General features: G+C 39.5%; 1 protein-coding gene across 2 annotated transcripts in view; it reads left to right on the forward strand.

The window, feature by feature from the left end:
- Positions 1-14,589, forward strand: part of LOC129773439 (beta-alanyl-bioamine nonribosomal peptide synthetase ebony) — a 126,887-nt gene that overhangs the window by 109,519 nt on the left and 2,779 nt on the right. For both annotated transcript variants that reach the window (XM_055777111.1, XM_055777071.1), the window contains exons 4-5: positions 8,371-8,832; positions 9,041-10,099. In XM_055777111.1, the coding sequence (XP_055633086.1) occupies positions 8,371-8,832; positions 9,041-10,099 (1,521 nt within the window). The remainder of the gene's footprint in view (positions 1-8,370; positions 8,833-9,040; positions 10,100-14,589) is intronic.

The following is a 14,589-nucleotide window of genomic DNA, read 5'->3' on the forward strand; positions in this document are numbered from 1 at the left end:
CAGATCATTTCCGTTCGATGATACGCCTGCGCCACAGTCGAAAAGCACTTCTCTCGGAATCGAATCATAATGACCATTAGGAAAGTTCCCTTCTCCACAACCGCAGTTTGGCTGCAGAGCTTCCCCTATTTGTTGGGTTTCCTCGGGCAATTTCTCAATGTGTGTCCTGACAACTGGCATCCGAAACAGACAGGCATTCTGCTTCCGAGCATGTTTCCATTTGGGCGATATTGAACACCACTATTCTTTCGTGGCACTCTGAGTTAAATTCTTAAATTATTAAATTCGTCAATCGTCTTTGCACCATACAACACTGTTTTGTCGACTCCGCTGTCGTTGATCCTATTCACGGACCAGATAACCAGATAATACTCAAAAACACTTTCCGCTGCACTTTTTACTCCGATTCCATCATTTCTTGTGTACAGTGGCACTATTTTTATGCAGGTCGGAATGAGGGACCCCCACATTCTATTATAACGGAATATTCAAACTCGCAAAACACCGAGAGTTTGAAAAGCTGAAGAATGTGAACAGATAGTCAAAATTAGTTGTTAGTATGCGCATTATAACTCTCAGAACATTATTAAACATTCCCAGCTAAAGGGTTCAAAATTGATTCTCGTTCAGAATTCAAGTCTGTATCAACTGCCTTAATATTTTAAAGATAATCTTTGGGGGAACAAATCGGTGTCAATTTAGATCGAAAATGAAAGAGTTAGGTCTCAAAAACTGCATATACAATATTGAAGGATATTTTGAATCATTGAGTAATAACACTCCAGCTTAAACGTAAACTTTTACTACGACCAGCGACGTAGTGAGGGTAGACAGCGCCCCCGGCAAACTATGAAAATGGCGCCCCAAAAAATAACACTTTATTCGATTTTTTCACTAACTTTGAGTTTCTGATATTTTGAGAAAGCTACTCATTTATACCAAAGTTCACTTTGAGCAGTTTATCCGTTTTTAGAAGGTTAGGAAAAATCATTACCAGCTTCGCTTATTCTCTAGTCAAATATTTGCCTTGCGTGCATTAACTGAAGCAAAATGATCCACAATTGCATTTAAATCAAGATCTGCTAATAATTCATTTTCGATCGAGAAAATTGCCAAGCCATTGAGTCAGTCTTGGTTCATTTTAGAACGCAGATAATTTTCAATCAGTTTACGATTACTGAAACTGTGTTCGCACGATGCGCGGTCTGTGCCATTTTTACTTTAGTGTAAACCAGACTAGCAAGCTCTTTCAATCCAGCACAAAAATTTCCTTTTTTGCCATACATTATTTAGAAGTATGCGTTCTTATAATGCAGCTTAAAAAATAAAGTGTGTTTCAGTTAGAATTTGGTGGCTTATTTTGATTCACTTCAGCGCCCCTAGTTGTCACATCGAGAAACTATTGACAGCGTTTTGATCTGGGTGGTTTGTTTATTCAGTAGTACAGAATTCGTCAAGATTGAAGAATACATCCAAATGTTATCGACAATGGAACGCGAACGGCGAAAAAAAATCGCACAATCACATTGAGAACTCGACGTGGCCGAACACCGATGGAAACTTGAAGAATGTGAAAGAAATGGTGCTTGAAAATCGTCATACCATCATCTTCTCCTACATTGTACCACTGCGACCATTAGTTTGATTCATTGTAGTAAAACCATCATACCATCATAAGAGAGATGTCTAGTGAATTTGGCATTGCATATAGAATGGCACAGCATATTGTTTTGGGTATGAGACGCGTGGTAGTCAAGCTCGTTCCGAAGGACCTGAATTTCGTGCAAAACACCATCAAGAAGCTGAAGAGATGATTTCTCAAGCCCAAAGTGATCCAACCTTCGTGAAACGGATAATTACGGGCGACGAGACAGGGATCTATGAATTTAACATAGAAACAAAGCATGAATCGTCCGAGTAGCGCTTCGAAGACGAGAAAAAACCGCGCCAAATCCACTCAAAAGTGAAGGTGATGCTGACTGTTTTCTTCGATTGTCAACGCGTAGTGCACTATGAATACCTTCCACCGGGCTAGACAGTCAACAAAGAATATTATTTATCCGTTTTGAAGCGTTTGAGAGATGCTGTACGTCGTCAACGACCAGAAATGTGGGCCGACAATTCTTGGATTTTGCATGATGATAACGCCATCGCATCGAGCCAGAATTGTACTGAATTATTTGACCAAACATCAAGTAATAACCACCGAGTAAGCACCGTATTCACCTGATGGCCTCGTGCGACTTTTTTTTTGTTTCCCTAGTTGAAGTTGCCACTTCGTGGAAAAAGATTTCAGTCGATCGATGAGATCAAGGCGCCTAGAAGTATATCCTAAGGCTGGCCAACTAGCGGCCTCGCTTCAGGATATACTTCTAGGCACATTGGATGAGATCGAAGAGAATGTGACGAGGGAACTAAAAACCATCCTTTCGTTGACCTTCCAGGGATGCATGGAGGACTGGGTCAAGCGTTGACACATGTGTGTTGCTTCAGATGAATCGTATTTTGAAAGAGATAAAATAAATTTGCCTGAAATTTCATTCTATTTTGTTTTATTTCAAAAATTCCGGTTTATGATCATAGGGTACGTAAAAATGGATTTTTAGACAAATAGTCGGTAACAAATTTTATCTTGTAAAAGATGATGATGGCCCACCTCATACCCCTACAAAGGTTTCAGCAGGACGATTTATCTTATAGATAATAATTAAGTTTAAAAATATCAAGAGACCAGTATTACACATTTAATTTCAATTGTTTAAGCCACTGAGCCAGAGAATGCAAATCTTCGTTTATTTGATCCTCGGTTTCTTTTATATCCTTAGCTGCGATGAACAGGACAGTATCATCCGCGAACAAATTAATATCACAATATCGTAAAACCCGTCGCAGATCATTTATATATAAAATAAACAAAATGGGCCCTAAGACACTTCCCTGCGGCACCCCGAGTGAGTTGCCGATGGGATCGGAAATATAATCATTAAACCGGGTCTTTTGAGTTCTGTCGCACAAATAGCTTTCGAACCATTTGTACGACATTCCTACAATTCCATTGCGCTCCAATGTTTGTAACAATAAGGGCCTAGAAATTGTTTCAAAAGCGCGTTTAAGATCCAGAAATACCGCAAATATAGTTTCTTTCGCTTCGATATTCTCTTTCCATTTTGCTAACACGAGATTCAGAGCGGTTTCACAAGAGTGTCCCTTTCGATATCCCGACTGTTCCGGTATTAGCAAATTGTTGTTATCTACAAAATGCATCAGCTGGACTTTCACAACAAGTTCTAGTATTTTTTCTAATGTGTGCAACATGTTAATAGGGCGGTACTCTTCGGCTTTATCCGTCCCATTAACTTTGGGGATCGGAATTACAAGGGATCCCTTCCAAACCGTTGGCACGTGCCCAGTTCGTAAAGATTCATTAATTAGGTCCAGTAGATCGTGTCCAATGATATGAAAGCAATCTTGTATCACTTTTGGGTTGACATTATCGATACCAGCCGATTTTTGCAATGAAAAACAAATATCTCTTAACTCAGCAAAAGTGATGGGTGAAAAACAATCTAGTCTACAATTGATATTAATCGGCTGTATTATTTCGTCAGGTTCGCTGACCAAGTCAATACTTTGGTTGATCAGCAGAACACTATTGACGAAATAACTGTTGAATTTATCGGCAATAGTTTGGTCTGACTGTTCTTCTGACCCTTCGAAAACTATGGATCGCGGTGTACTATTTTTAGAATTTAATAACTTTTTCAATAATTTCCATAGTTCTTTGCTATTATTTTGATGTTCATCGATTTTCCTCTGTATATATTCACTTCTAGTCCTTTTCAAGACCTGTGAATATATATTCCGCGCGAAGGTGTACCTATTCCAATCATTTTCTATATTAGTCTTTATAAACTTTTTGTACTTTTTATCTCTTTTGCGTTTGAGACGCAGCAGATCAAAAGAGTACCAGCTGTTCGAATTGTTTAATTCAATATATTTTTCAACCACTAATTTATTGGTACACTCTCTCAGAATATCGGTTAGAACAGCTGCTTTATATCATTCAGATGTCCCGTCATTGCTTCAAAATCCAGGCTTGTCGAAACAAGCTGAGACGTGGCTTCTTTGAAATATCTATTCCAGTTTTTAATTTTTATTCCATTTCCATCACGGTCATCCTGTCCATTCTCAATGTAAACAAAAATTGTCTCATGATCAGTTATTTTGAATTTGGCATGTGTAGAAGAATGGACAGTAGCAAAATTTGAATACACGTGATCTATTAGAGTTCTACTATATTTAGATATTCTAGTGGCTTCGTCAACAGATTGTTTTAAGGTAAAGTAATGTGATAATTGTTTCAATTGATTCAAACTTCTAGCATTAAGCCAGTCAATGTTAAAATCACCACCAATTATATTTAACTTACTGCAATCAACAATGCTTTCCCACCAGTTTTCCAAAATATCTAGAAAACGCTGGTCACTAGAACTGGGGGAATGATATATAATTCCATAATTTCCCATCTGTATGCCTCTTTCAACTGAAATAGCCAAGAACCAGTTATTTTCAATAGCTTCGTTTAAAAGAATGTTGAATTTGACTGATTCTATTGCATAAATTGCAACACCTCCAGTGTGTTTGGAGTGCGACAAGCAAAAAGCAACTTTATAGCCCGTAAATTTGTACTGATCATATGATTCTCCATCGATTTTGTGAGTTACAGAAAGAAAAACCATCTGAGGACGCATGCTTTCTACAAGATATAGCATTTCTGCGTAATTTGTAGAAAGCCCAGCTATATTCAGATAAATTATTGCTAACTTATTCACACATATATTTTTTTTGAATTTCTATTTGGTTTGAAAAATGACGCTTTTTTTTCTTCTCCAGCAGTCTCCGATAGACAGGACACTGGGTTCTATAAGTTGGATGATTTTCATCCAAATTCAACTTCTGTTCATTATTAACTTTGATACAATTTATGCATTTCAATTTAGTTGATAAGCACTCAGATGTTTTATGTTTCTCATTACACCTTGAACATGTTTGTTTTTTCTTGCAATCTGTGCTCTTATGCACAAATTCTCCACATTTAAAACAGCGCAAAACACTAAAGGCCTCAACCACGCTACATTTATCCCGCCCGACACTTACTTTACTAGCAGTCATCAGGTTTCTGTAAGTATCATGGCAACTTCAATTATCGTGTTGTATTTATTATACTTCAAGCGTGGATTTTCATATTCAACAACGACCTTGTCATCCTTGATCGAAATGTTTTCATTTTGACTCATTAAGCAGTCAATGAAAACATCAGAGGAATATCGATCACTCATCCCAATAATTTTTAATTTTGGTTTTATTGTCCAAAGCCAAAAAAAAGTACTAAACACTTTTCCAAGATTGCTTTCAATTCCACTTTTCACTTGCTCAATATTATCCCCTGCTGCACACTCAACAATAATCGAGCCATCCTTACCGTTCCTGAAATTCTCTATTTTGTGTATTTTAGGATCTAATTTAGTCTTCAACATTTTTCTTGTATCATAATTTTTCTTGTCAGACTCTATTGACTTTACCACAATGACTGGACGAGCCTTACGAGCCACGACATTAGCGAAACTTTCAATATTATTATTATTATTTTTAAACATTTTTTCTTTCAAATCATTATTTTTATTCGTTAACATATTTTTCTTGCTCGGAGTGTCCAAATTAGCACTAATTGAGCTCGGACTAACCTGTCGCTTCCTGTTCATCACAGCTAAATTTGTGTCAACATTTATTTTTTCAGAGAATAAGCTATTCATATTTTCCAACTTTTTGGCAACACTGCTCTCGAAGCATGCCTACTTCTCTTTGAAAAGCTCGTCGAAAGATCTGATAAGCTTATCTCGCTCATTCTCAAACGCGATGTTTATTTGCTCGGTGAAGCTTTCTCGGACATCAGAGAGCGAAAGTGAGATCTTTTCCATCTCCCTTTGCAATCCACCAACGACTAAAGCATCACCTCGCACGCCACATTTCTGGTCCGACAAACATTCATCACAAATAAACTGAATGTTCGGATTTTCTGTTATCAGTTTCGCTGTTGCTTTTGTAAGCGAAGTACAGCGCCGATGAAATCGAACACCGCATTTACCTACACAAACAACAGGATCATCACTGATCATTACTTTGCCGTCGCACGCCTTGCACTCGCTCATCTCGAGAGTGCCCTGCGCGGCAGCAATGGCAAAAGCAGAGACAACAACAAAAAACAATACAACGATACACAACACAGCACAAGCAGCTACGGTGGCTATCCTGAGCGATAGCGAGCCGTAGAGCCGTGATATAAATTTGATTTAAAAACGCACAACAATTATCAGCATGCACTCAACAGGTACTTATCCTGATAATATTTCAAATTCGCTGTCGGTGGAACAAATTTGTTCTAATTCCAGCCGTCTATTTCCCACAAAAAACACCTTAAATTCAGCACCATAAAGATACACAAACCACCATGTTCGCTGAAAAAATATAAAATATAAAGTCAAGGCTCAAATTTGTTTACGCAGATAAATTTGCCCGTAAGTTGATGTTTTGGCAAGGGATCAGTAGTTGTGGAACGACGACAATTGTTGTCATCACTGGGGCAACAATTACAAGGAGGAGTGTCTTCGGAACAGGATTTTGCCATTCATTCTATCACACAATGGTCCAGTGAGGTTCTGGCCTGACTTGACAAGCTGCCATTACGGCCTGGATGGCATCAAGTGGTATAATGAGAACAAAATCGACTTCATTGAAAAAACTATCAATCCACCCAATTGTTCGGATTTTCGAGAGATGTTGGACAATGTCAAAGGAAAATTGAAGATATATGGCAGAACTATCAAAAATACAATTGAAATGCTCCACTTTTCCAAGAAGATAGCAAAAACAGTTACCAGCAGTATTGTGCAGAAAATGATGGTTCGAAAATTCATCCGAACAGATGACGAATAATTTTCATGTTTTCAACCTTAAAGTTGATACACCTACAGAATAACATCCTTCCCTTTTTGTACGTTATTTCTATGCTGAGAAATGTCCTACTTTATGCGACCAAATTCTTACTGAAACAGGCTTTAACTGTAAACATCGTACGGCCATTCACGGCCTATTTCGGCGCCCCTCCGCCCCTCTGTATTGGCTCCATGCATCTGTTTTGCATTACATGGAGAGGCGCCCAGGTATGCGTAGCGAATAGTCAAAAGGGTATTGATGTAATGTGGTGTTGGGTGTTTCAATTTTGCAAAAATCAGAGAGAGTTTATTGGTTTAATGTACGGACAGAATCAACTACTCATGATGGGTGTTTTTTCCTCATTTGAAAGATGAAACATAATAATTAGGAAATATAATTGTAGGAAAAAATGCTATTCAAAATTTCTGGATTTGGCGCCCCAAAGGGCCAGCGCCCCCGGCAAATGCCGGGTTTGCCGCCCGCACACTACGCCACTGACTACGAACATAGTCTGTCGGAAAAAAAAACACCCGTATGAGATTCAGAAGCTTGTTGTTTCTGATGTTGGAGATGATGAACACTCTGGTGTACCGCGTTGAAGGAAAACTGTCCGCTAGAAGAGTAGACACACATCAAAGAACAGCGAGACTCACAATGTGTGCAGCTGTCAGTACAACACACGTTGACACGTTGACTAATATTGGACGCAATCAATCACATCGGCCAATGAATAAACATTATGCCGCAAGTGTCCACAGGCTGGTTGGACAAATTTTCAATTTACCGCAGCGCCACTTGTTGGTAATAACCCTTCAGAACGACCGAAGTACAACAGCACGCGGTCACACCTCCGTTCAATGGCACCCCGGCGACGGTTGCGAAAACTGCACAACTTTTACGCAATTTGCACTCAACCGCAGCTCAGTCGAAGGCTTGCCCGACGCCTTTCAACTGGAACAAGCCTCTCGACACGAACGGCTTAGCAAAGCACCTGATTGGTGCACATAACGTTGGCGCTTTGAAACGGTTTAGACGGTAGCGGAATTAAGTGGTCATAAACTATTAGCCACTCTCGGATGCTTGACTCTCAACGATGCGGCGTTGATTATTATGCTAATGCCGGTGAAACCATAAAAATATGACACGAGGGGTTAAGCAATGCCACACCGGCATGTGAGAATTAGAGTGTGCATGATTGTGTCTCACTTTCATGGACCTTGAACTAGCGAGCCGGCAGCGGTCAATGACTTTACGGTTGAGCGAAAGAGGCACTCAAGCGAGGTTCGCCACTTTTGGGGGCATCCGTTGAAGTCTAATTTATTGGTTCAAAATCTTTTACTAAATTTGTAAATATTCTTCTCTGTTCTCTCTTTACAGACGAAAAACTCGGCCAACTCAAGACCAACTATCATGTGCTGAACTCAACGGCAAACCGGCTAGCGGCAGCCGCCATTGACGAGATTAGTAATCACCACAAATCGCAACCCAACCGTGACGGAGATTACATCATTGCAGTTTGCATGCACCCCAGCGATCGGTTGGTGACTATGCTGTTGTCGATTTGGAAAGCCGGTGCTGCATACCTTCCCCTGGATCCAACCTTCCCACCGAACCGGATCGAACACATTCTGGGTGAAGCCCGCCCACTGCTGGTGGTCTACGAGGACTACGAAAATGTGGCTGTTTTCGGGGAAACTCCCGCTATCTCATATGCTGACTTGCGCGAGAAGGCCAGCGGCCTGAGCAACGCAAACATCCTACCGGAACAAATGCTAGGTGCAGGGAACAACGAGCTCGCGCTGGTGCTCTACACATCCGGAAGCACCGGTGTTCCCAAAGGTAATTACATAACCGCCCCAGGAGACGATTAGACGATTGATTGATTGCCCATCAGTGGCGATTAAGTGCTTTCTGAGGCGAACATGACAATCAAATACTTTGCGCTAAACAATGAAATTCCATCCGCTAGTGCATTTGCATGCATTAAATCTCTAATAACCCCGACTTTGCCGCAAAAAAATTAATTGCTTGCGCTTCAAATTTACAGGTGTCCGGCTCAACCATGCAACGATTATGAATCGATTACAGTGGCAGTGGAACCGATTTCCCTACTCGGAAACTGAGAAGGTCGGCATATTCAAAACAGCCCTAACTTTCGTCGATTCTGTCACGGAGATATGGGGCCCCCTCATGAACGGAATGGCCGTCGTTGTCGTGCCGAAGAAGATCACCAACAATCCGGAAAAATTGGTTGAGCTTCTGGAGGAGTACCGAATTGAACGGTTGGTCCTCGTGCCCACACTTCTGCGGTCTTTGCTCTTGTATCTCCCGATGCAGAAGAAGAAGCTGCTGTACAATCTCCGAATATGGGTTTGCTCCGGAGAGCCTCTACAACTGTCACTGGCCAAAGAATTCTTCGACTATTTCGAGGAAGGAGTCCATGAATTGTGCAATTTCTATGGTTCCACCGAGGTTATGGGCGATGTGACCTACTTCGTCTGTGAGTCAAAGAAGCAGCTCAGTAACTACGAAAAAGTTCCTATTGGCTATCCACTGGATAACACTGTGATATACATCCTGGATCCCGAGCTTCATCCGGTGAAATCGGGAGACATTGGTGAACTGTTCGTTGCCGGTTTGAACGTCGCCCAAGGTTACGTGAATGGGCGAGATCCCCAGCGATTCATCGAGAATCCGATGGCCGTTGATCCCGTCTACACGCGCCTCTATCGCACCGGAGATTTTGCATCCGTGAGCAAAGGTTGCGTTTACTACGAAGGCCGTACCGATTCCCAGATAAAGATTCGTGGCCACCGTGTTGACCTATCGGAGGTGGAGAAGAACCTTCTATCACTGCCGGGCGTCGACAAGGGTATAGTGCTATGCTACCACGGAGGGGAAATCGACCAAGCCCTGCTGGCATTCATCACTGTCGAAGAGAACTCACCGTTCCAAACGGGGGTTCAGGTTGAGGGAGCTCTCGAGCGGCGGCTGGCGCACTACATGATACCCCAGGTCATCATGCTGGATACCATCCCACTGCTGGTCAACGGCAAAATGGACCGGCAGAGTCTGCTGAAAATGTACGAGAATACCAACAATAATGGTTAGTGCCCTCTCAACAATTCTTACTATTTATAATCATTGACGAATTTCATGCCAACTCAACTGGCCGTTGGCAGCACCATCTCAGATATCAGCGAAACGTTGTGGGTGTAAACACATGGGTCTTTCAAATAACTTTGCACACTTTGAATATTCAAAAAAGAATTAGGTGGCTCGCACACCGGAGCAATAAGCAACTAAAAAGAAATGGGGGTTTTCGAAAAAAAATGTATGATGCCAAATGTCTTAAAATGACATGAAACGTCGAGATCTAGTGTAAAGTGACCAGATGGTCAGAGGTCTAACGCGGGACACAAAAAACAAAACGTTATGTATATACGTTATGTGAACATAAACCATAGTTTAGAGAATCTCATTTATTCGTGAAACTCTTAACATGTGTCCTAGCCATTAAACCTGACCTGTAAGCACTCAGTTGTGATTTTTAGGTGGTTTAGATTTTGTTTACGCCTGAAAATCTCTCACTCGGTCAGAGCATTTAGGTTTGGCAAGCACGATTGAAATTCTACAATTTTCTTCCAATTATCGAATGGAACGCTCGAAAATTCCAATCCATTTTTCATCGATTTTAGTGTTAACGTATTACGCATTAAAAAAATGGACTAATTTCGAAAGGCGACGAAAAAAAACTACAAAAAAAAACTTTTGGGCGAATGGTCAAAATGGAGAGACAGCCTACCAGCCTAGCCAAGCCACGAAAAGGTAAAAGAACACGCTGACATACATCTTTTTATAGACCATGGTTGAGGTTCCGGCCAACTTCCGTAAGGCCGCCAAGCGTTTCATTCACGACACTTCATCAAACAACCCTGTTTCTTCCTGTTTCGTATACACTAAATAGTTATTCCGGCTCATTTAACACGTTAAGCCCTGACCGAGCTAGGGGACCAAAGATGAACTTTTCGTCTGACTCACGTTGGTCCCTGCGGATCAATAGGGGACTTTTATAAAAAACTTTTTCTAATTTTGTTGCTGTCGTTTCCATTTGTCTAAACAAAAATGTACACTGTCGGTGCGATGAAACCAGCTCAACGTATCTTTGGATGCATTGGAAGATCTCTTGAACAGTCTGTCAAATAAAAGTTTTTTTTGTGGTTCATCCATTTAATGAAATCAACATGATCAAATTGTAATATTGAAATATATTGATATCGCGGGACATTTTCGTTTCTTTTGCCAAATGCGGGACGTTTCACGGGACATAATCTTACGCGGGACATTTTGTTGAAATGCGTAACGCGGGACGTCTGGTCAGTTTAATCTAGTGTCATCTCGAAAAAAAAATTCCTTAGGGTGACCACTTTGCCCCCACTTCCCCTACTATGCCTCTAGAGAACAGCGACTGATTATAATAGTGCGATAAATGAAATGGTATTAAAAAGTGGTTTACTCGTGTATTACGGAATAGAATTAGCTTTGAAAATAGGTAATTTAGCACTTCAGGCGTTATCAAACGAAACAAGATAGAGCAAACTCGATACTTATACAGGGTGTCGACTACCTTGAAAATCCTTGAAAATCAGGGAATATCAGGGAATTAAAATAATGTCAGGAAAAATCAGGGAATATCAGGGAATTTCGACATCAAACTAGAAAAAAAAAATTCCGTCATTTAGAATTTTCATTATTGCAGTAATTAGAAAATTTTGATAACGTCAAATGCTAAGAAGATATAGCTAGGGCTTGATAAAATGAGCTTCATGATGATGTTAGACTTTGCCACGAATTCTAAAGCTGAGAATTCGAGCTCGATGAAACTTCGTAAGATATATTTTGTCATTGGTTTCGACGAGTCTTTGAACAAGACCACAAAGAGGCTGCAGTTGCATCTAAATATCAGATTTTGGGATGAAGAATAAATGGAGGTGGTAAATCGTTACATGTCGTCAATGTTCTTGGATCGTTCTCAAGCATCAGAGCAGCTTTTAAAGAAGGTCTGGGAATTATATATTTAAACAAACCTACCAACGTGAATTGGTCATATTACGCGAGCTGTAACTAGAATTTTACAAAAAGGGAGAAAACTCTTGAATTTGGGTAGCTCCGGATTCATCAATAGATTGATGGATTTAAAAAACTCGCCAAAACTCACGACAGATTTGAAAAATTTGATTTGCCAAAATTCACGACAAAGAAATCTTGCGGAGCTCTGCTTTCGAAGCATTGATATACCCTTGATCTTGCTGTTATTGATTTCGATTTTAAAAAATAGCTGGAAAACGATTCGGGAAACTTTTGACTGTTGACTCTTGTGACCTTTTTAATATTTGACGGATTTTGAACGTATCAGTGGAGCTCCAGCAGACTTAGCACTAAAACAATATTGATAGCAAAAACAGCATCAAGTTTGGTCACTATGATCTGAAAATATCCGACTGGAGCATTTTTGGAAATGATAGGTTCACGGAACTTTTCAACCAAAATGGTCTTCTGTCTCTCGTTGAGAGAGTTTTCCCAGTAATACCGAATGTTTTAAGAAAACATTTGTGAGGAAACGGTTATGCTATGCGACATGTTTACGATGATATGCTTCATTTTGGAAGGATAGCATCAAAAAAAAAATGTTGAGCTAGTTAATTCAACGAGTTCAAAATTCTCATTCTCTTTATCTAAAAGACAAGGAAAGTTGAAAGAAATAAGGAAATTTTGAAAAATGCATAGGAGGCCGGAAGATTGCAAGAAAAAGTGTTTCGTAAAACCGTAACAGTTTCGTGAAATTGATCCGAATCAAAATGAAAATGACTGAGAACTAGTGTTTAAAGCTCCTTCATAAGAACTTTGAACTGTATTAATAAATCTATTTTTTTATCTCTTACGACACTTATCTGTCGTCGTTTAACTTATTTAAAAATCACAAACAATTTTCTCATTGGAAGATATCGACAGACGTTCTTAAATTTCATTGTTCAAGCTAACCAAATGGCCCCTATTCTGTATTTCGATTGATTCGAAATATTCCGAACGACTTGATAACATTGCATTCTATATTCCGTTCGAGTTGTTATTGCATCTCGTTCGATCTGCTTCTCTTCGAACATTAAATGGGCAAAACGTTAGAAATAGGGAATGCGAAATTATAATTCGAACGAAATAACAGTTTCGAACAAAAGGCAAATCCGTCGGATAACAGAATAGCGCTGAATATCTTAGGAACTATAGCTAAAGTATTAGTAGAGAATTTGATTACTAGTCTACATCTGGAATTTTTTTGAAAAATTACTGGAAAATCAGGGAATTTTTCTTGGAAGTTTGAGTCGACACCCTGTTATAGAATTGTTTGAATGGGCATCCCAATAATTGTTTTTGCAAAGGCGAAACCCTTCCCATTCTAGGAATATTGGAAACATACCTTATGCAACAGTTCATAGCTACTTTTAGTCTGTTCATTGATTGTTGAGTGGCATTGGTGTATACAAAGCCACCATACAAAAAATCAGGAAAAAGTAGCGTTTTGGAAAGCTTGAGTTTGATTTTGACGTCGAAATATATGGTAGATAAATTTAACTGTTTAAGCACACCGGAAATTTTACCAACTTGAGAGTTGATATGCGATTCCCAACTTAAATTAGAAGAAAAAAATACGCCAAGATTGGTTTAATTAACTATTAACTTTGATATAAACTTAATTTAACTTCGATATGAACATTGCTTCGGTTTTAGAAGAATTTATGGGCAAAAGGTTTTTCTGTGACCAGCAATAAACTCGATGGAGATCTTCGTTAATCTTCATAGAAATATCGTCCACACAAAAATGATCAATACTACAGAAATGAATTCGAACATCATCAGCAAAAAGATGTATACTACAATATTTCAAAACCGCTGGCAAAACGTTAACAAAGAGCGAAAAAAGAAGCGACCCCAGAACGGACCCCTGGAGAACACCGGAGCATATTGGTTTGAGGGAAGACAATACTTCATTTTAGAATACAGCTTGATTTCTATCACAAATAATCAAGCTTATGACAGACCGAGATAAACCGAACTTATATGAAAGCTTTTTAAGGAGTAGCGTGGGAAACTCGATCAAAAAGCACTTAGAATGCTAATTGGACTAAGATTCGAAACATCGGAGCAATTCACTGACTTTTTTATTGGAATTTTTTTAACCATACTCCATACTTGAGGAAAAATGGAATACTCCATACTTGAGGAATTATGGAATCGAATAGGTGATTGATCAACGGAAGGGCATACGGCAACGAAATTTTTATTAACTTCATTGGTATACCATCCAATCCCGTTGCATTGGAATCAATGGACAAAATCGCATTTATGATTTCGTAATTTTGCACATTTCTGAAACGAAAACCATCAGCATTATCAGGTAAATAAGTGAGAGATTCATCTTCACCCATCGTAAAATTAGAAGAAAAATAGTCATTATTAGTATCAGCATTTTCATTAATGCTACGCAATGTTGGTTCCTTGGAGGAAACACCTAACTTTTCACCACCTAACATTCTCCCA

The sequence above is a fragment of the Toxorhynchites rutilus genome, chromosome 1, assembly GCF_029784135.1.
Source record: "Toxorhynchites rutilus septentrionalis strain SRP chromosome 1, ASM2978413v1, whole genome shotgun sequence".
Classification (NCBI taxonomy): Eukaryota; Metazoa; Arthropoda; class Insecta; order Diptera; family Culicidae; genus Toxorhynchites; species Toxorhynchites rutilus.